The sequence below is a fragment of the Giraffa tippelskirchi genome, chromosome 4 (genome assembly GCF_054371585.1).
Source record: "Giraffa tippelskirchi isolate mGirTip1 chromosome 4, T2T-mGirTip1v1.2.pri, whole genome shotgun sequence".
Lineage (NCBI taxonomy): Eukaryota > Metazoa > Chordata > Mammalia > Artiodactyla > Giraffidae > Giraffa > Giraffa tippelskirchi.
Genome location: NC_137278.1, coordinates 56,106,723 through 56,130,467, shown reverse-complemented (window position 1 = coordinate 56,130,467; position 23,745 = coordinate 56,106,723). Strand labels below are relative to the sequence as shown.

The following is a 23,745-nucleotide window of genomic DNA, read 5'->3' as shown; positions in this document are numbered from 1 at the left end:
ATTTTGTAGATTTCTGAAACTGTTGAAGATGAAATAAAAAGAATTGACCCTGAGATTCTCAGCTTTTGTTTCAACTTATCTTCAGTTGAGTACCTTACTTAGGTTTGATAAGCAAAAATGAAGACAAATCATTACTAGCAGATGTTTCCTGTAAGAAATTTAAGAAGAAATCCTCATGTTGATGCTGGGCAGAAACCAACACAATACTGTAAAGCAATTATCCTTTCATTAAAAATAAATTTAATTATAAAAAAAGAAATTTAAGAAGAAAGCCTTCATAATCATAGGAAATGACAGTTGATGGCAACTCAGATATAAAAGGAGAAATAAAGGTGTCAAAAATAGAAAAGAAACAAAAACAAAGTTATAAACAACAATAACAGAACATTTACTTCTTTTGTGAAGTCTAAATTCAGGAAAAAAGCAATTGTAATAGATGTCAGGATGACGGTTACCTGTGCTGAATTACCAGGAACAGTTATTTATTGACTGGGAAGGTGAATAAAGGGATACGTCTTAAGAGTTTGAAATATTCTGTACTATCATGCAGATAGTGCATATTCATAAAAAATGTATTCAGTTGCACATTTAAGACTTTTTTGTTTTGTTCTACGTGTGTTTTATCTCAATTACAACTTTAGAAGACCAAAGCCAGGCTCAAACAAATATGAAAAAAAGCTTAAGTTGAGTATATTTATGAAAACTCACTGAAGAGAAGTCTAAAATCTACCTGGGAAAGAGCTAAAGAAGGAGAAATCTGGTAGAGGAAACAGAAGGAAACATTTAAACCTGTGTCTTCTCTCTACTTGGACAGCATAAATGTTAACTCTATTTAGGTACAAACACAGAAAGTATTTTGTTACTTTGCTGACAGGAGAGGCCAACTCTTTCCCTTGGGCTCTGTCCACACCGCTGCCCCAACCAGGAGATTTGCATGTTGCTCGCCAGGGAGGACCTTCCCTTGCAAGTCTGAGATAAAAGCTCAGCTCTGGTCTTGCTCTGACTTATCAGGACTCCTTTGTCCACACTTCTGAACATGAGGTTCCCTGCTCAGCTCCTGGGGCTCCTCCTGCTCTGGGTCCCGGGTGAGGATGGAGAGGGGATGAGAAGGAGGATGTGGAGGGTGAACTCTGGGGGCAGCACGGCTCTTCATGAACCTCTCTTTGTGAACCTCTGATACATTTTGAAATGGGATATTTTGGGTATTAATCGGAATCTAAACTAATTTAGCCTAAAGTAAACAACAAACAGAAAATTCTGTGTATGACTGTGAAGTGTGTCTTAAATCTTATCCTTTCTCTGATTATTTTAGGATCCAGTGGAGACATTGTGCTGACCCAGACTCCCCTCGCTCTGTCTGTTGTCCCTGGAGAGACGGCCTCCATCTCCTGCAAGTCAAGTCAGAGCCTCCTGTATAGTGATGGAAAAACTTATCAGTATTGGTTCCTACAGAAGCCAGGCCAGTCTCCACAGCTACTGATCTATCAGGTTTCCAACCGTTACACTGGGGTCCCAGACAGGTTCACTGGCAGTGGGTCAGGGACAGATTTCACGCTTACTATCAGCAGAGTGCAGGCTGAGGATGCTGGAGTCTATTACTGTTATCAAGGTACAGAAAATCCTCCCACAGTGATACAGCCCTGAACACAAACCTCCCTGCCAGGGTGGCTCAGCTGCTCAAAGTGCAGCTTCTCTGGGGAACTGACAGCAGATGCTTTGAGTCTGTATAAGAGGAAGATGGTGGAGATCTCAGGAAATAGGTTGCAGTGAGGGCTCTGGACCACGAGAGCCTTGGCTACACTTTAGGTATCACACGTTAAGGCTCCATCAGAGCAACAGTGTTGGCATGGCAGAAGCAGCAAAAGAGCAGAGGGCGTCCAAGTTTTTCCTGTACTTTTCTTAGCTTTGTCGGTCCTTTGTGGATATTCACAGGTCGTGACATTTTTTTTGTTTAATCTCTGTGATATGCACAGAACATGAGTTCAGATTTACAGTTTTTAAATTGGTTTCTTTGTTTCTTTTGTACTGCCCCAGTCTTAGGGGAATCATTTGCTTGGTATCCAAGGACTGTGAGCATGCATGTGAAAATCTGAGAGAACATGACCAGAGGGACCACTATGGTTATTATAAGCAGAATAATTGCCAATATCCATTCCATAGCATACTTTGAAGTCCTGGTCTCCAAGACCCAAAGCAATCAATATCAAATATATCCAAAAAAAAAAAAAAAAAAGACCTTGCTGAAAAAGTCAACTTTTTAAATCAATTTACATAACCGACTTTCAATTTCCCTAGAAGAGTTAAGCTAGTCACAGCAGGTGGTGTTGGCCACAGCACAGGCACCTCCTTGCTCAGCTAAAAGAGAATCAGGTTATTCAGTTGCTGGTTGTGTTCAGTTCCTTGAGACTGCATGGACCGCAGCACGCCAGGCTTCCCTGTCCCTCACTATCTCCTGCAGTTTGCTCGAATTCATGTCCATTGAGTCGGTGATGCTATCTACCATATCTTCTGCCACCCATTGAAACCTGATGCTTTCAACTGTGGTGCTGGAGAAGACTCTTGAGAGTCCCTTGGACAGCAAGGAGATCAAATCAGTCAATCCTAACGGAAATCACCTCTGAATATTCATTGGAAGAACTGATGCTGAAGCTCCAATATTTTGGCTACCTGATGTGAAGAGCTGACACATTGGAAAAGACCCCGATGTTGGGAAAGATTGAAGGCAAAAGGAGAAGTGGGTGGCAAAAGAGAATGAGGACAATCCTATGATTAAAATCAACTTTGGCCAGAGAGCCTAAGGAATTTTGTTGGCAGCTATTGCCTTAGCAGTAGATTCTGCAATATTCTCAAGAGTTAAGAACAGGTTCCTGAGCTTCCCTGGTGGCTCAGTGGTAAAGAATCTGCCTGCCAACCCAGGAGATGCAGGAGACACAAGGGACGTGGGTTCGATTCCTGGGTCTGGCAGATCCCCTGGAGGGGGGGCATGGCAAATCTTGCCTGGGAAACCTAATGGACAGAGGAACCTGTCAGGCTATAGTCCATGGGGTCACAAAGAGTCAGACACAACTAAGCACACACACATACCCAAAGAACACTCACAGTCTTAAACAGTACAGGTTCATCGCCTTTTGTAAAACCAGGAAGCAAAGTGGAAACCAAAGACACGATTCCCAAACTTCAGACGCTTTGTTCCATGTGTACTTTAGACAATTTGAATCTTTCAGTAAACGTAGGCTTACACCACCACAAAAATGCAGGATGTGCTTGTTTTAGGAAAGATAGATAAGGGTCTTCATCATGGAAGATGGTACCACCTGGTTCCTGTGACATCACTAAACAGAGTAAAGTTGAGAACTAGTAAGAACTGAGAATTTAAAGACCACTTTTCCAGTACACCATCACCCTGTCCTCCCAGTACATCCAAAGGAAACTGAGGGATGCCAGTGAGACATAAGAGAGAAACTGCCCCATGAATTATGACTAAGGAGAACAAAAGTGCAGTGTAAACACAGACTAACTGAATCCTGTGCCTCAAACCTGATGACTTGACAGTCACTCCATCGTGAGCAGAGAGGCTTGAACAGCAGATGACTGAATGGCCTCCACAGCTTTTGGATCCCAGATTTGGTGGGGAAGTTGCAATACTTAGACAATTAATATCTAACTGAAAATTACAAATTGCAATCTTATGTGGCCACATTCTTGGATAGCACCTGGCAACCTGTATTTGTTGCAACCATCTGAAAGAAAACGTTTGAAAATTGCAAGAAGCGCACATTGCCCTAGACACCACAAGGTTGTCGCTCCATAAATGGCCACAAGATGGCGTGCATGCACCGCAAGGATCACAAGAAGGCTGGGTGTGTGTATAATGTTGCTGTTGAGTTGCTAAGTTGTGTAGGACTCTATTGCGACCCTATGCACTGTAGCCTACCAGGCTTCTTGTGTGCAATAATCCACACTTATCTTCAGTTTTGATTTCCATGGTTTCAGTTACCTGCAGTCAAGTATGGTTCAAAAATACTGAGTGGAAATTCCAGAAATAAACAGTTCATGAGTTCCACATTTCCAAGTAGTTTCTACAGCCTAGGACTGCTCACAAAAAACAAACAAGCAAACAAAAACAAATAATTCATCAGTTTTAAATGGCAAAAACTATTACAATATTGTAAAGTAATTAGCCCCCAAGTAAAATAAATAAATTTATAAAAAAAAAATAAATAAATAAAATAAAATCAAAAAAAAAAAAAAATAAATAAATTGCTTGTTATTCTTAGTAATGTGATGAAATCTCACCCCAACCTGTTCAGTCCCACCAGGGAGGGGAGTCATGTCTTTGACCAGCGAATGTACACTGCTTATACCATCTACCCATTAGTCACTTGGTAGCCTTCTCTGCAATCAAATCTATTGTCCTGGTATCACTGTGCTTGGTGCCAAGGATACAGTCTGAGAGTCTAATCAGTACTTTTTCTAGTATCTGGAATCCTTTGTTGAAAGTAGGAATAACTGGTCTTTGCATGTCATCCTTTATACCATTTGGGCTATGTGTATCAGAGTGTGGGCTTCCCTGATGGCTCAGAGGTAAAGAATCCGCCTGCCAGTGCAGGAGATGAGGGTTCGATCCCTGGATTGGGAAGATCCCCTGGAAAAGGAAATGGCAACTTACTCCAGTATTCTTGCCTAGAAAATCCCACAGACAGAGGAACCTGGTGGGCTACAGTCCACAGGGTTTCAAAGAGCCAGACAGAACTTAAGGACTAAGCAACAATAACAATATGAGAATGTATTGTTAAGATAACTCAAGCTATTCATGCCAGTCAGTACAGGTTAACAAGACTTTCAGGGTGGCCCCATTCTGTGGGAACTGCCAGCCACACTGTAGTCTCTTGTAGCTGTTCTGTTGTTACTTCATGTCTGATTCTATGGTCTCTGTTAATGTTAGTCACTCAGTCGTTTCTGACTCTTTGTGACCCCATGGGCTGTAACTCACCAGGCTCCTCTGTCCATGGGATTCTCAAGGCAAGAATACTGGAGTGGGTTGCCATGCCCTCCTCTGAGGGATCTTCCCGACCCAGGGATCAAACCCACATCTCCCTGCACCTACTGCATTTCTGGTGGATTCTTTACCCACTGAGCCACCTGGGAAATCTATCTATATCTAAATCTATCTATCTATCTATATACCCAAAATCTGTAACTGTTACATACAGTATTTTATTATGTACAGTTAATTCAACTGTTTTGGTTATAATAAAATTGAATTTGAGATTTAAAAAAATTTAAATTCACAGTGAAATTTTAAATGCAGCAGAGGTACTTGACCTTGTCTACAGTAGCCCTCCTGCTTCTCCTTAGGTTTACGGAAGCCCAACTCTGTCCTGCTGTGACAGGTGAAGATGGGTAAGCTTCTCCCCAAGTCAGAGGAGGATCAGGGATTAGAAGAAAATGCTATCCGTTCAGGCAGGCAGAAATAAAAGACAGACAGTGTGAGGATGGTTTCCCTAAAGGGTTTTAAACCCTCATAAAATAAGGGGAGATAAAGAGCTTTGCACTGCATTTCTTCCTGAAACACATAGGAAGACATGATGTTCAGAGCAACTGCAGCCCTCTTGTGTCCTTGAGGCATTAAGCCAATAATTGAACAGTGAATGCAGTAAAGGTGGTAAAACATAAATATGCAAAGAACCTGGGTCTTCTCTGCAGTCAGTGAGCTGGTGCACCATCACTACAAGCACCAACCTTCAGACTTTCTGTTGTTCTCTAAGCCATTGCTACAGTGTTTTTTCTTTCACTTCTAAAATTATTCTAACTTATATAGAAAAGACATGTCAAGGGAAGAGCTTGGGGAGGGTGAGCTTAGATCTGCTTTTTTAGTAAAGGACGGTGATTCTCATAGGTCTGTGTGAGTGCTTGTGGGGAGTCGGAGGCATGAAAGACAGGAAACCATAAGAAATAGTGCCCTCCCTGGCATCTTAGTCATGCTGTGCCCATGGATGGAGAAACCAAATCATTTTGAAGAGTTCATGAATTTCACTTTCTCTGTCTCCATTTCTCTTGATATTTTAAGCATGAAAGAGTCTCTTGTTCTCCTTAATTCCTCCTTCCTCTCAGGGTCATTAAAATAGAATTGCCATCAAGAAACAGACAAGAAAAATGAGAAAAGACCGAATCAGGGATTATGTGGTACTAGTATGTGTGTTCACAGATTTTCCTCCATTCTGTCCTTAAGGAGAAGCTGTTGACTCATCCAGCCAGGTTCTTACCTGAGGTATATTTTGATAATTTACAATGAAAACTTCCAGGCAGTCAGTGCTGGCTTCTCAGGGAGGGAGGCAGAAAGGTGATTATGGATTCACAGCTTAGGGGAGGCCAGAGTGAGTCCTGATTGGGTTTGTGCATGTGAGAAGAAAGAACTTAGACCTTAGACCTACAGACACAGCCTGAGGAGCTCCATGGGGGAGACCACTGATCAAAGAGCCACAAGGACATGGGCTGGTTCTGATCGAAAGCCCATTTCATCAATGGACACTCCTGCCTGTCCTTCGGGTTGGGATCCATTGTTATCAATGTCCCCACATGTTCCCCAAAGGCAATAACTGTTAGATCCTTAGTGGAGGTTGGATGGACCCCTCTGGATGAAGCAGACTTCACACAAGAATGTGTGGGAAAGAGCCCGAAAGTGAGACAGGAGAGTCACTGTTCAGAAGGCAAATAGGTTGATGATCAGTGGAAAACAACAACTGGGATTTTATTGAAGGACTTTATACTAATTACCTATAACATCACCAACTCAATGGACATGAGTCTGAGCAGACTCTGGGAGACAGTGAATGACCGGGAAGCCGTACGTGCTGCAGTGCATGGTGTCACAGACAGCTGGACATGACTTAGTGATTAAACAACAACAATAACAATACAAATTACACTGACATCTCTCTATACTTGAGTGTTCTCCCACTCACTGATAGTCAATCTATTGGTCACTTTTGAAGTCTAAAGTCTTAGTGATTCTAGGCTGGCTAAGAAGAGAAGTATCACAAAGGTGCTGCTTTTCTCCTGTCAAGGGGCATCATTTTCCTGTAGGTCCTTGTCAAGGGATGGCAAATTTTTCTCCTAAGTATTTCAGACATTTTCACAGGCTTACTACTCCCATCTCAGGTCCTAAATGGGCACAGTTCAAAGAATTCTTTCTCTAGCAGCCTTTGTTTTTGTTTTTGTTTCTGGTCTCCTCTGTGCCACATACCCAACTCACCATGTTAACCCAAGTCTCTACAAAGATCTGATGCCTCATGCACTCCCAGTGCCCTGAGCACTTCCTACCCCATCTTTCTGGGGGCTCAGGTGCAGCTCTCTAGTACCTGATTTTCCAGAGAACGGGTCAGCATAAAAGGACACTCTTCTCTGTTACTCTTCAGCAGTGAGTGGGGACATAATCCTGACCCAGATGCCAGTTTGGCTTGCCTGTATCTCTGGGAGGAAGGTATAACTTAGACAAAGACTTGAACCCCCCTACATCTCAGATCTCTGCTTTGGCAGGAGCATCCCAGCCCGGTTCAGCAGCAGGTAAATGAAACTTACTCTGCCTCCAGCACCATTGCCCTGGAGCCGGGGCCCTCAATTATATTTCTGCAGGCAGGACTTGGAGGGGCCAAACTCTGGTGGTACAGCCTGTGCACAAATTTCTTGCTGCTTCCTTGGGCCTGAGTTTCTAAGGAATCTGCTTGCAACCAGGCTGCCAGGATCATGTACCAGAGAGACCCAGTGACACTAGGAACTCCAGACTGAAAGCCACATTTTTTTTCTTGGTCAATGTAGCATTGCTGTCAGTATCCTGAGTCTTTCCACTTCTCTGTGCTTCTGCTGACTCCCACAGGCTCTCTTTGCACCTCCCTGTCCTCTCTAAAGCTGGGGAGGCCTCTACTTCATACCTTCCTTGGTGGGCCAGAGAAACTAGAAGGAGCATCTCCTGGAACAACCCTCAGTCAGTGACTGAAGGAGGTGAATAAATACCTCTCAGCTCTCTCACATCTCAGGCGGAATAACTCAGTGACCTATCCTTCTGTTTCCAGATGGGGTTGAGAACCAGGTATGCTTATCAGCAACAGGCCTGCTGATGTACCTGTCACTGTCCCTGTTCGCTTCCCTGTCTCACTTTCCTCCTCCCCGGCCAGTGTTTCCTACATCTCTCACATCTGCTGCCTTGTCACAAGGTGACTTGGGTGCGTGACTATCACTAGAGATGAATGGTGTCCCTCCTTCCTCCAATTTTCTAATCACAGAGAAGCCGCTTTTATTAGATGAAAGTTATTCAGAAAGGGATTCTGGGAAGGGATGCAGATTAGAGTCCAGGTGGACACAGAGTGATGCTAAGCTAAGAAATAGGCAATCTGGCTCACTTCTGTGATACTCCGGCATCCAAAACACAAGTTGACCCTTGTTGAAGATTCCAATCAAAAATACAACACCATTGTGTCTCAGTCTAATATCATACAATGACCCTTTGTAAAACTCAAGATAAATCTTTCTATTTCCCCAAAGGGGATGCCTTTTTATTTTTTAACTCACCCGCAATCATGTTTACATAATAAAATTTAAAGACAGAATTATAAGGCTAATCACTATAAGTAAACCTTATAAATAAATATAAGGAAAGAAGAAGGTGCAAACTGAGATAGATAGAGACATAAATATAAAGCTCTGTTTTCTGAAATTGGGCCCAAGTCAGTCATGAATAGCATTTATAATTTTATTTTTCCACTACTCACATTCCCCTTGCTCTGTATAGCAACCCTTTTGCTGTACAGTAACTCTAATCTCTTACTCCTTAACGAATTAAACTGTTTGAAATTTGTCATGTATTGTGCTACTGCAGTGCTTTCCTGGTGGCTCAGACAGTAAAGAATTCTCTTGCAATGCAGGAGATCCGAGTTCAATTACTGGAGAAAGGAATGGCAACCAACTTCAGTGCTGTTGCCTGAAGAATTCCATGGACAGAGGACCTGGTGGGCTACAGTCCATGGGGTCACAAAAAGTCGTACACGACTGAGCAACTAACACACACACACACACGTGCTACTATATTCTTCTATTGATGGAAAAATTTTACCTCTGTACTTGAGAGTACTAAGGGGTACTCCAAGAAATCCCTACATCCCAGATATATTCCTCTCTGCCGCTAGCGTGCATTGGCAGCTCTAGTTTACCTGCACATTAAGGATAACTGCACAATTCAGTAGAGGTCAAAGAGGAAGACATTCTAGCCTCAATGATATCCCCAGGTACCAAATACAGAGATCTTGTAAAATTTCTTTCAGTTTCTTGAAATCTATCATCCAGGATAGGACCTGTCTTAGATGAAAAGGTGGCAAGAAAAGCACGTTTTGAACACTGACAAGAACAGAAGAGGGCTTTCCAGGTGGTGCTAGTGGTAAAGAACCTGACTGCCAATGCAAGGGGCATGAGAGACACAGTTTAGATCCCTGAGTCAGGAAGATCCCCTGGAGGAGGAAATGGCAACCCACTCCAGTGTTACTGTCTGGGAAATCCCATGGACAGAGGAGCCTGGTGGGCTACAGTCCATGGGGTTGCAAAGAGTGGGACACAACTGAAGCAACTTAGCATGCACACACACATAAGAACAAAAGAACACTCTGCTAAAAGAAAAGTGAAGTGAAGTGAAAGTTGCTCAGTTGTGTCCTACTCTTTGCGAGTCCATGGACTGTACAGTCCATGGAATTCTCCAGGCCAGAATACTGGAGTGGGTAGCCTTTCCCTTCTCCAGGGGATCTTCCCAACCCAGGGATCAAACCCAGGTCTCCCGCATTCTCTTGTGTTTGCTTCATGAGTTTACATGTGTGTCCTGTTCAATAAATTTTGGCTACTTTTAGGGCCCAAAGATATTTTCCTAAACTTTCTTCTAGAAGCCTCAGTATTTTACCTCTCATATGAAAACTATAACTCTAATTTGTATTTTTGCCTAGTGTTAGATGAATCAGAATTTTATTTACATTTCCATATCTCATAGCTCCTCACCATTTATTATGAAACAAAAATAAACAAGCAAAAAACTAGGAAATTGTACCCCACTTTAGTGCATCTGTTAGAAATCAAGTGGTTGTGCCTGTGGCTCTTTTTTTCTATTTTTAAGATTTTTAAACTCTTTATTGAATTTGTTATAATATTGCTTGTATTTTATGTTTTAATTTTTTGGCCAGGAGGCATGTGGGGTCTTAGCTCCCTAATAAGGGATCAAACCCACACTCCCAGCATTGGAGGGCGAGACCTTAACCACTGGGCCACCTGGGAAGTCCCAGCTCTTCTTGATTCTGTTCTGTCTCCTTTGTCTGTTTGTCTATCTAGGTACCGAGGGTACACATACTGTTGATCGTTGTAGTTTTATAATAATCTAGAAGAATGATATTATAAGTCTACTGACTTTGTTTTTATTCTTTAAGGTTTTCCTGGTTCTTTGAATTTCCACATAAATTCTAGGATCATCTTTTCAACTTCAAAAAATCCTTTGTGGATTTTAGTTGGATTGCATTGACTCTACATGTCAAATTTGTGGAAATAAAATCTTAACAATATTGAATTTTCCACTCTGTGGACAAGGAAAAATTCAGGGTGCTGACCCAGCCTCTGGACTTCAGAAAGAGTCACAATAACTAGCCAAGACAGTTAATTCTCAGAAAGTACTTAGCCTAGTATTAGCAGAATCCAGTGTAGAGTCCTATGATCTTCAGCAGGAGTGCATCCCTCTCTAATTTAGGGCTTTATTCTGGTTCAGTAGACTGGTTTAGGACACGTACCCTGCCCACAGTTAGAGGCCTGTAGGTTAGAGATACTACAGAGTCACCCGCCTTGGAGCATCCTCACATAGCGCTACAGGTCAGGAATGATCCTCTTATGCTACCTGCTGACCCTTGAGTTCAGACTGCACCTGTTCCTTTCTATGTTCCCACAACTATGCTTGGAGTTACTGTGATGGAGTTCAGGAAAGCAGGGTAAAATTTCATGGAATATGATTAAAACTCATTTTATTCTAATTTCAACATTCAGTACATGATAGTAAACGACAAATCAGGAAAGTTGCAACAACAAAAAAAAGAATCCAGAGCTCTATAGCATTTTTTTATTCACCTGCAAATAGTGAGAAGGCCATATACTTTGTTGTTTTTTTTTTAATAAATTTATTTATTTTAGTTGGGGGCTAATTACTTTACAATATTGTAGTAGTTTTTGCCATACATTGACATGAATCAGCCATGGGTTTACATGTGTTTCCCTTCCTGAACCCCCCTCCTCCCACCTCCCTCCCCATCCCATCCCTCTGGGTCATCCCATTGCCCCAGCCCTGAGCATTTGTCTCATGCATCAAACATGGAATGGTGTTCTGTTTCACATATGATAATATGCATGTTTCAATGCTATTCTCCCAGATCGCCCCACCCTCACCTTCTCCCTCAGAGTCCATAAGACTGTTCTATGCATCTGTGTCTCTTATTCTGTCTCGCATATAGGGTTATCGTTACCATCTTTCAAATTCCATATATATATGCATTAGTATACTGTATTGGTGTTTTTCTTTCTGGCTTACTTCACTCTGTATAATGGGCTCCAGTTTCATCCGTCTCAATAGAACCAATTCAAATGTATTTTTTTAATGGCTGAGTAATATTCCATTGTGTATATGTACCACAGCTTCCTTATCCATTCGTCTGCTGATGGACATCTAGGTTGCTTCCATGTCCTGGCTATTGTAAACAGTGCTGCGATGAACATTGGGGTACACGTGTCTCTTTCAATTCTGGTTTCCTCGGTGTGTATGCCCAGCAGTGGGATTGCTGGGTCATATGGCAGTTCTATTCCCAGTTTTTTAAGGAATCTCCACGCTGTTCTCCATAGTGGCTCTACTAGTTTGCATTCCCACCGACAATGTAAGAGGGTTCCCTTTTCTCCACACTGTCTCCAGCATTTATTGCTTGTAGACTTTTGGATAGCAGCCATTCTGACTGGCGTGAAATGGTACCTCATTGTGGTTTTGATTTGCATTTCTCTAAAAATGAGTGATGTTGAGCATCTTTTCATGTGTTTGTTAGCCATCTGTATGTCTTCTTTGGAGAAATGTCCGTTTAGTTCTTTGGCCCATTTTTTGATTGGGTCGTTTATTTTTCTGGAATTGAGCTGCAGGAGTTGCTTGTATATTTTTGAGATTAATTGTTTGTCTGTTGCTTCGTTTGCTATTATTTTCTCCTATTCTGAAGGCTGTCTATTCACCTTACTTATAGTTTCCTTTGTTGTGCAAAAGCTTTTAATTTTAATTAGGTCCCATTTGTTTATTTTTGCTTTTATTTCCAATATTCTGGGAGGTGGGTCATGGAGGATCCTGCTGTGATTTATGTCAGAGAGTGTTTTGCCTATGTTTTCCTCTAGGAGTTTTATAGTTTCTGGTCTTACGTTTAGATCTTTAATCCATTTTGAGTTGATTTTTGTGTATGGTGTTAGGAAGTGTTCTAGTTTCATTCTTTTACAAGTGGTTGACCAGTTTTCCCAGCACCACTTGTTAAAGAGATTGTCTTTTCTCCATTGTGAGAAGGCCATATACTTTGATTCCTTCTTGGTGATGGTGTTGCCAAAAGCTGTGGTGGGTCCAGCTGCTTGCCACTCAAAAGCCAATAAACAGTCAGGTTGGTGGGAAGGAAAATTTGCTTTATTTCAGATGCTGGCAACTGGTGGGGGGAGGGTGGCAGACATCTGTCCAAAGGTCGACTCCCCCCCCACCACTGGCAACCAGTGGGGCAAGAGCTTTTGTGGACAGAAGGAGGGGGCGACATGCAGAAGCAGCACGGTCAGCTCTGACAGTCATCTTCAGATTGGTCACTGATGGTCTGACCAGCTTGGTTGTTTTAGGTACAGTTAATCTTCAGTTCCAGGGCCCTTTTGTTCCGATTTCGTTGAGGCCAGCTCTCTGAATTGTGGCAGTTCATGTCCTGGGTACAGTCTGATCATCACGTGTTACCTTCTCCACCTAGTATTCTAGTATCTAGAAGACAGCTCACAGGATATGGCTGAGAATATTATCTATAGCCCTTGAGAAAGAACTAAAGGCCCTTGACTATGCTTAATGACTACATTGTTATTTGGTCTCCTTTGATTGTTTTGCTTTGTTTTCATATGTTCTCACCTCTCTGATTAAACTTTTTCTTTGATGAAAGTTTTCCACAGACAGAAGGCAGGCAGAGGACATGGGGGGAGCCCAGGGATCATAGGGTACTATTCCATTTCAACAGTGTGACTATACGACCCGTTTATTCTTTTAGGTATGAGACTATTTGCCCTGTTTAAATTTAATAGTGTGGAAAGTGCTGTGACATAACATTCTCCTTCAAAAAATGTGATCAATACTCAAGCACTCTTCCCAAACAATGCAGAATTTTCCTGCTCCTCACAGATGTAACTCACATAAGTAATGCAAATCTCTACTTCAAAGCCAGGACAATGGTATCCTCCAAAACTCAGTGGGTGTCGATAACTTTTTAATGTGAAATGACTTTGAATTTAAAAAAACCTATTTAGCAAGTATTCAGAATTCTTAGGGGAATTCCCTGGGAGTCCGGGGATTAGAACTCTGTGCTTTCACTGCTGAGGGTGCAGGTTCAATTCCTGGGCGGGGAACTAAGATCCTGCAAGCCACAAGGTACAGCCAAAAAATAACAGTAATAATTCCTAAATACAAAATAATCCAATAACTCTTCCAGGATTAAGTCTGATTTATCATGTCTCCTCTGTCATAGAAATAAATGGCACCTAATTAAACCTATAAACCCACTAGTCCCCTATCCCTCTAACCAGTACTTGAGGTTTCAACATTTCTTCCCAATATTCAAGTCCACATCCCAGTTCCATCTAGCATGTCACTCAAAGCAATACCATGCCAAGGAAGACGTTTAGAATAGAATGAACAAGGCTTCTCTGGAAGATTCAGAGATTCCTGGACCATCCTCTATACGTCTGTAAAGAAACTGTGAGTATGAGGAAGAGAACAACTTGTAAATCTTTCAGCTATTTTTTCTCCAATTTTATTCCATAATTACAACAGCAGCAACAACCACAACATCACAGGACAGACCTCTACTGCTTCGACTGCTTGATCTTAATAAGTTTCCTCTGCTTTTTTCCTCAAACTAACAGGAATAATACTGAACCTTCTAGTCATAAAAATAAAACTGGAAAAATCCAGTGTAACACAGGGATTCCTTAAGCCAGCAATGCTAAAATATTTGAATCACCAGCATGCATATATAGACCATGTATGTCTAACATATATGAAAAATAAATCCAAGAAGAAGTAATTCTCATTAGTATACACAACACGCACAGGGATCTTCATTCTATTTTAGCTCATTTTATTTTATTCTGTTATTCTAGTTTATATCATTAAACAATTGCTCGTTGCCCACTAAATTAATTTTTTGATCCACAATTGAATAAAACACTCCACATTACAAAATACTATTCTCAAGCATATGCTTCTTAGTGTGACTGATTGAAAATGAAGTCCAAAACACTTGAAAAAATACCCTAGAGTAGGCCCCAAACTGATAATAGTAGTTTTCCTTATTCTATGTCATGGGCTAAGTTTTGGAGACAAAGTAAAAAGATTTAAAAAACTGAATAAGGATTATATAAGAAAGAGAACAGCAATGTGACATTCTAGTTTTCACAGGACAAAATATAATGGGCAGTGGGAGAAAACACACTGAAAGAGTCTGAAGGTTCATGACTATAGATCTACAGGCTTTAGAACTGATTGATAAATTAAGATTAAGAGACTTGTGAACCTGTTGGACAAAAGATGATGCTGAACCCTGGCTGTGGATGAAATACACTTAAAATATATAGAAATATACTGTAAAGTATCTACTACTGTTTTCACAATTTCACAAGTATGGAAACTGAGGTAAAGAGTAAAAATTTGATTGATATCACACAACCAAGTAAGTTATGGAGCTCCAATCCAACTGAGATGGTTTAACTTCAAGATTCAGTGTGTTAACCACAGTGGCTATGGGTAAAGCTCTAATTCCTGAATGTACAGAGATTGTCTTACAATTTGGAATAACACCAATAAAGCAGTTTTTTGAGAGAGACAAAAGAAGAGAAAGCAAAGGATTTCTACTTGGCAACGGAGTTACTGTGGTGTGGTCAAGATTGGGGTCCTCAGCTATTCAGTTAGTCTCTGCTTATACCACGCTTTTGTTGTTCTCTGCTGGTTTAATCTATGTGTCAATTTTTGGTTTCTGTCTCAATGCATCCCTCAGCTCCCCTGGAAGGTATTATGAGGACAGAGTGATGGCTGCAGAGGAAAGCTGGTCCTTAAGGTCTCAGTTCTGATTGGATCTACGCTTCACTCCATTTAGTAATCTCACAGGACTTGGTGTCCACTAGATGCTTACGGAAGGAATGGACACTTTTCTGTATTCTCTAAACCAAGTATACCGTGGTTTTATGTCACTATTTATGGGGAGATTTAAATTGCTTCTTTAAACCATATTGAATGTATACAGTCTAAGGGCTGGGAGCAGTACCTCTGGTCCTCACTCTGCTCTCTGGTTCCACACAAGGCAAAGAAGCCTGTGTCTTTTAGGGTTTTGAGAAGGTGCCTTTATTACACAGCTCTTTCTCCTCTTCCCCAGCACTCTCTCCACCCATTCCAGGAAGAAATAGAAAATATGAACAGACCCGGCACAAGCAATGAAATTGAAACTGTGTTAAAAATCTTCCAATGAACCAAAATCCAGGTCCAGATGGCTTCACAGATGAATTCTATCATTTAGAGACGATATAGCACTTATCCTTCCCAAACTCTTCCAAAAATGGCAGAGAGTGGAATACTCCCAAACTTTCTAAGAGGCAGCATCGTCCTGATACCAAAAGCAGCAACGATTTCACAAACAAGAAAATTACAGGCCAATATCACTGATGAACACAGAGTGGAAAATCCTCAACAAAATACTAGTAAACTAGTATTTCAACAACACATTAATGTGGGAGAATGCAAGGTGACATACGAACAACACATTAAAAGGATCATACACCACGATCCAGTGGGATTTATCTCAGGGATGCAAAGATTCTTCAATATATGCAAATCAATCAATGTGATTCTCCATTCATTCTCTAGTTCACAAGTTCTCACACTTTTTAGCCTGAAAATGAATGAGTGCTCCTTCTTTGAATCTGACAATCAAGTACTCTACGATTTGTGAAATAGTAATTCTATAATGTTAAATCAATTCTCATTTACTTCTCCAGGAAAGATTTTCTTCGTATTGTTTATAACAAATTTCCACATGACCTGACCATACTTCCACCAGATCCCTAGGGAGAGCAGTAATTTCAAAATGCAATTGACTGCTGGTGATTGAAACTGCTGAAGGTGAAACTCCGGATAAGGAGGGACTACTCTCATTGACTAAATTTTTATCATGACCAGTTGGTATTACAAAACAGTGACAGATTTAAAGTGCCAAAAGGAAAAAAAAAGGCAACAAGAATTTTATAACGAAACTATCTTTTGAGAACAAAGAAATGTAAAAATACCCCCTAATAAACAAAAGTGAAGAAAAGTCATTGCTAGCAGGTATGCCTATAAAAATTACAAAAGAAAACCCTTCAGATCAACTGACTCAAATCCTCAGGAAGGAATAAAGGATTCAACAAAGGTAAAGAAGATAGAAACAAAAAAATGCTTGCTTCAATTTACATAATGTTCAAGTCCAGGAAAAACCAAACTATTGTGATAGATGTGACAATAACAGCTACTTTGTTGCATTAGGAGGAGTCATTATTGATCCAAAAGCTCCTTGAGAGAGATGTTTGGAAAAGACTTGGTCAGTGAACTTATATACACTTGACTCAGTTGCACAAATAAGATTTCTGCCATTTACCCTGCATTTGTTTTAATCTCAATTTTTTAAAAAGTACAAACATTTATTTCATGTTTTAAATAAACATGAAAAGAGAATAAGCATCACTGAATATTTATGAAACTTAAGCTTATTAAAGAGAAGTGTAAATGTAACTGGAAAAGTACTAGAGAACTAGAAAACTGGCTGAGGAAATGAAGGAAACATTTAATTACATCTCTTTCCCATTGGGAAGCATTGATTTTATCTCTGTTGGTTTTCCCTCAAACACAGACATTTTATATTTCTCTGCCCTCTCGCAAGAGCCCTCACCCTCCCATTGGCACTCTCCACGTGGCTGCACCCACCAGGGTATTTGCATACTGGTCCCTAAGAGAGGATTGAGATCAAACACTTCGGGTGAGAACTTTCAGTCTGAGATAAAAGATCAGCTCTAGTCTTGCTTTGACTTATCATGACTCATCAGATAAACTCTCAAAATGAAATTCTGCTCAGCTCCTGGGGCTCCTCCTGCTCTGGGTCCCAGGTGAGGACGGAGGAGGGATGAGACAGAGGATGGGGGGTGAGTTCTAGGGGCACCACTGCCCTCCATGTCTGTTTTGTCCAAGAGTTAGAGGCATATATTTTATCCTCTGGGAAGAGGCATGTGATGTTTAGGTCTATGAGTCTGAGGAACATTCTAGAAAGAACAAGGACCTATCCTCTGGTGAAGACTGTGACACAGAAAGAGCGGGATGTTGTAGATGACTTTCAGAGACCCCTTTGTGCATCGCAAATCTTACACTCTTTTGTGAAATTGGATATATTAGGATATTAACCAAAATCACAAAATGTTACTTAACTTGAAATAAATAACAGAAGGAAGATTATGAAAATAGTTCATAATGTTCGTATGTCACCTTGCATTCTCCCTCATTATGTCAGGATACAGTGGGGCTATTGTGCTGACCCAGACTCCACTCTCCCTGCTCATCAGTCCTGGAAAGCCAGCCTCCGTCTCCTGCAGGTCTAGTCAAGGTCATGTACACAGTAAAGGAAGCACCAAATTTGCATTGGTACCTGCAGAAGTCAGGTTGGTCTCCACAGCTCCTGTTCAAGGCGACATCTAACTGGGCCTCTAGAGTTCCAGATAGGCTAAGGAGCAACAGAATGGGAACAGAGTTCACACTTAAAATCAACAGGGTGGAGGCTGAGAATGTCAGAGTTTATTATTGCATACAAGGTATGCAAGTGCCTCCTGCCGTGGTACAGCCCTGAACTCAAACTCCTGCCCATCAGGCCCCTCTGCTCACATGCATGCTAAGTTGCTTCAGTCATGTTGACTCTTTGAGACGCTATGGACTGCAGCCCACCAGGCTCCTCTGTCCATGTGATTCTCCAGGCAAGAATACTGGAGTGGGTTGTCATTTCCTTCTCCAGGGCACCTTCTGGACCCAGGGATCGAACCCCAGTCTCCTGCATTGCAAGCAGATTCTTTACCATCTGAGCCACCATCTGGGATGGAGGCTCAACAAAACTCTCTGCTTCTGTATATGACATGAGAGAACCAGTAGAATAGTGTGGAACAATAATCAGTACCGAGACCGCAAAGAACAAAGAGCTTTGTTTAGAGTCTTAGAAATAGCAGTTCAGGAGACAAAGATTCAGGTAAAACTGAAGTGTTCCAGAGAAGAAAAAAAGTCAGAGGCTTATAAAGACAAAGGCCACAAGGTTGTTAAAATTCCAGCAAGAACAGTGATTGGCTCTGAAGCAGAAAGGAAATATTTGTCTCTAAGGGATAAGCCCCAACAATACATATTTAATGCTGTAAATTCAGTGAGAAAAAGTCACACTTTTTGCAACCCACAAATATTAATGTGAAATGTTTTCCATCAATGTAAAATGGTGCCTAATTTCTCTTTTTATTTTTTGTTTGAACCAAGTTTCACTGAACAGGGTATTATTGTTTCATATAATTGAGAAACTTTTCTGTTACTTTTCTGTTGTTGTTGTTCAGTCACTAAGTTGTATCCAACTCTTTGTGACCCTGTGGGCTGCAGCATGCCAGGCCTCCCATCCCTCACTATCTCCCAGAGTTTGCCCTAGTTTATGTCCATTGAATCAGTGATGTTACCCAACCGTCTCATCCTCTGCTGCCCTCTCCTTTTGCCTTCAATCTTTTGCAGCATCTTTTGCAACATCTTTTCCAATGAGTCGGATCTTTACATCAGGTGGCCAGAATATCGGAGCTTCAGTTTTAGCATCAGTCCTTCCAATGAGTATTCAAGGTTGATTTCCTTTAGGATTGACTGGTTTGATCTCCTGATTGATTTCATGTTACTGATTTATAATATATTTTCCTTAGACTCGGGTAATATTTTTTGTATGATTTGAATCTACCTACATTTGTTGACTGAACTTCTGCTCCACAATATGGATTATGATACCAAATATCTTAAAAAGCCTGTGTGTCCTCTGTTGTGGTAGTGTTCCCTAGGTGCCAATGGTGCTGAGATGGTTGAAAGTGTTGTTTAAGTCTTCGGCATCCTCACTGGTCCAAGTGGTTGGGCTGCTTCCGCTGAAAGCTTGACCTTCTGCAGAACTCTTTGCCCCTCGGGGCTCCACCCAAAGCTGGATGACTTCCATGAGACTAGGACCGGTATCTATTAATCTGGGACAAATTTTGTTAACAGCCCTCTTTATCACTTTATTGTGTTCTAGGAGTTTGGAGGATATCATAAATCTAAGACAAATTAATTTTCTGGTTTTAAAACTTTATCATTAAGCCAGAAACTTTGTTGACCATGAAATATATGTTTTAATCTCTCCATGTAATCAAGAGGATCTCCTCTTTTATTTTGCCTTATGAAAGTATTTTTGGTACAATCTTTTTTTTTCTTGGATAGATCATTAACATAAATTTTTATGGTTGGTTTAAATTTCAGGGCTGCTAAGGAACCATAATCAGAGCCAAACAGTTTCTGGCTTGTAGAAGTTCCTAATTCCAAGGGCAAGGATAATAAAGATGAGTAAGATCTAAGTGAGTTTCTAACAAGTAGTCAACACTTTCTAGCGAATTACTGAATTTCACAACTATGCCTTACAACTGCTCCAATGAGCCCATAATTTGATTTCATTTATTATTCCTCACTAAGATTTAGCAAGGAGAGAATATGGCCTTGAGAAAACATAAAAATCAGGCATGTAAAGATAATATTTCCATAAACAGAGTGGCTGCCCATGTGGTGTTAGTGGTAAAGAATCTACCTGCCAATGCAGGAGATATAAAAGATGTGGGTTTGATCTCTGGGCTGGGAAGATCCCCTGGAGAAGGGAATGGCAACCCACTCCACTATTCTTGCCTGGGAAATCCCATAGACAGAGGAGCCTGGTGGGGTCGCAAGGAGTCAGACACGACTGAGCGACTAACACACTTTTTTCTCCATCAACTCAGATAATAAAGACATTTACAGAACCTTCCCTGAGCTCCCTTTAAACTAGAATATTTATCAGTGAATTTTTCCGATAGCCAATAACAGGTGCAGTTACTTAGGAAAGATGACCCACTACATTCACAGGGCTCAGGGCTCAGGAATCCAGTCCAGTGACCTGCAGGTGGGGAGCTCCCTCTGCTGCATGGCTTATCTCAGTTATCATCCAAGGAGAAAGTCTCACTTTTCATCAGAAAGAACCTCCATTTGGATCTGTCAGGATGCAATCCTATGTCTGTCTCTAATCTTGGCCAAAGCAATGTGGGTTTGTACTATTTGGGCTGACAAAGTCTATAGATCAAAGTCTACAAGACATGTGGTGCTGAAGAAGACTCTTGAGAGTCCCTTGGACAGCAAGAAGATCAAACCAGTCTATCCTAAGGGAAATCAACCCTGAATATTCATTGGAAGGACTGAAGCTGAAGCTCCAATATTTTGGCCACCTGAGGTGAAGAGCTGACTCATTGGAAAAGACCCTGATGCTGGGAAAGGTTGAAGGCAAAAGGAGAAGAGGGAAGCAGAGGATGAGACTGTTAGATAGCATCACCGACTCAATGGACATGAGTTTGAGCAAACTCCGGGAGACAGTAGAGGTCAGGGAAGCCTGGCATGCTTCAGTCTGTGGCGTTGCAAGAGTCAGACACGTCTGAACAACTGAACAACAACAATGACTACAAACTATGTAACCATATCACACTCTCCACCCCACAAATTCTGACTCCACAATAACACACTCAAATGATTCCACCAATAACACTATCTGATAACATGAAGGAGGCAGAGATTCTTTTTTAGAATTAGGGATATTATGTTCTCTGTGTACAGGCTCTATAAGAAAAGTTCAAAGCCTTTTTCTGATGAAGAAATAATTTTTATAAGTATTTACTTTTTCTGTGTATTTCAAGGCAACAGATGGTAAAATAAAACACCAATCAGAATTTAAAGCTTTATGTTAATTTCACAGAAAATAGCAATACTCTCTGAAATTCAAGCTAAAGAATACTTTGTAAAGTAGCCTTTTAAAGAGTTGATTTGAGACTTCTCTGGTGGTACAGTGGATAAAAATATGCCTGCCAATACAAGGGACATGGATTTGATTCCTGGTCCCGGAAGATTCCACAGGCCCCAGGACAGCTAAGCCCATGAGCCACAACTCCTGAAGCCCGTGTGCCTAGAGCCTGCGCTCCTCAACAAGAGAAGCCACCACAATGAGAAACACACACACCGCAATGAAGAGCATCCCCCACCCATCACAACTAGAGAAAGCCTGTATGCAGCAACGAAGATCCAATGTTCATCGCAGCACTGTTTACAATAGCCAGGACATGGAAGCAACCTAGATGTCCATCAGCAGACGAATGGATAAGGAAGCTGTGGTACATATACACAATGGAATATTACTCAGCCATTAAAAAAAATACATTTGAATCGGTTCTACTTAGATGGATGAAACTGGAGCCCATTATACAGAGTGAAGTAAGCCAGAAAGAAAAACAACAATACAGTATACTAATGCATATATATGGAATTTGAAAGATGGTAACGATAACCCTATATGCGAGACAGAATAAGAGACACAGATGCATGGAACAATTTTATGGACTCTGAGGGAGAAGGTGAGGGTGGGACGTTCTGGGAGAATAGCATTGAAACATGTATATCATCATATGTGAAACAGAACACCATTCCATGTTCGATGCATGTGACAAGGGCTCAGGGCCGGGGCAATGGGATGATCCAGAAGGATGGGATGGGGAGGGAGGTGGGTGGGGGGTCCAGGAAGGGGAACACATGTAAACCCATGGCTGATTCATGTCAATGTATGGCAAAAACTATTACAATATTGTAAAGTAATTAGCCCCCAACTAAAATAAATAAATTTATAAAAAATAAAAATAAAAATAAAAATAAAATAAAAAATAAAAAAAAAGCAACCAAATTAATTAAAAAAAAAAAAAGAATTGATTTACAACAGAATAAAATACAGCTTAATTTCCACTCTTACTTTTTCACTATAGAAGTTTCCATATTGGGCAGTGAGTGATTAGTTTCCCAGGCCTGCCATAACCAAGTTTCACAAACTTAGAGACCTAAAACAACACAAATTTATTCTCTCATAGCTCCAGAGGCAGAATGTTTAAAATTAATACCCCTGAGGGGTTCTGATCCAGCACCGTTTTCTACAGTGACCATATATTTTTTCACTTTTTTAAAAATTGGAGTACAATTGCTTTACAGTGTTTTGTTGGCTTCTGCTGTACAATGAAGTGAGTCAGTTATAAGTTCAGTCGCTCAGTCGTGTCCGACTCTTTGAGACCCCACAGACTGCAGCACACTGGGCTTCCCTGTCCATCACCAATTCCCGGAGCTTGCTCAAATTCATGTCCATAGAGTCAGTGATGCCATCCAACCAGCTCATCCTCTGTCATCCCTTTCTCCTCCCGCCTTCAATCTTTCCCAGCATCAGGGTCTTTTCCAGTGAGTCAGCTATATATATACATACACATATATACCCTCCCTCGTGGACCACCCTCCCCTCTACCCCATATCCCACCCCTCTAGGTCATCACAGAACATTGAGCTGGGCTCCCTATGCTGCACAGCAACTTCCCACTGGCTGTCTATTTCACACATGGTAGTGTATATATGTCAGGGCTACTCTCAATTCATCTCACACTCCCCTTCTTTGGCCCTGTGCCCACATGTCCATTCTCTACATCTCTGTCTCTATTCCTGTCCTGCAAATAGGTTCACCAGTACTGTTTTTCTAGACTCCATGTACATGCATTGATATATGACATTTGTCTTTTTCTTTCTGACTTACTTCACTCTGTATGACAGACTCCAGGCCCATCCACACACAGTGATCATCTTTGATGAAAGCCCAGGAAAATGTCAGTCATAGGTACAGAACACTGAGACATTAAAAAAGTAGATTTGTTCTCATTATAACATACAGAATTTCCTTTTAAACTGTAGATTCAAGACTATGGCCAGCCAAATACATGATGAGAAAAAGTTGATATGAGAAGAATTTATAACCGTTCAGAAAAAAATGTATAGCAATATGAAAATATTCCTTGTTCACTCTCTCCTATTATCCCAAGGAAATTTTTCTCTTAAGAAATCCTTTTGATTAATCTGGTATATATATTCAAAATGTGATATTCACCAGTCTATAACAACTGGTTACCGCATATTTCACATTCACTGTCTGAGGCATGAAATTCTGTTTTCTTGTCTTTTGCCTTAAATAGGACTATAAGATCTTTAGTTAGAAGAACGAGATTTTTCTAGCCAGATAAATTTCTTTTGACCCGAGTCACTTGAATGCTTTGTAAACT

At 41.0% G+C, this 23,745-nt stretch overlaps 1 protein-coding gene across 1 annotated transcript in view; it reads left to right on the top strand.

Annotated features, from left to right (window-relative positions):
- Nucleotides 1-1,004: 1,004 nt before the first annotated feature.
- LOC145546355 (immunoglobulin kappa light chain-like) overlaps nt 1,005-23,745 on the top strand; it is a 53,268-nt gene continuing 30,527 nt past the window's right edge. The window contains exons 1-2 of the mRNA XM_081592946.1: nt 1,005-1,085; nt 1,313-1,609. Of these exons, the coding sequence (XP_081449072.1) occupies nt 1,037-1,085; nt 1,313-1,609 (346 nt within the window). The 5' untranslated portion in view covers nt 1,005-1,036. The remainder of the gene's footprint in view (nt 1,086-1,312; nt 1,610-23,745) is intronic.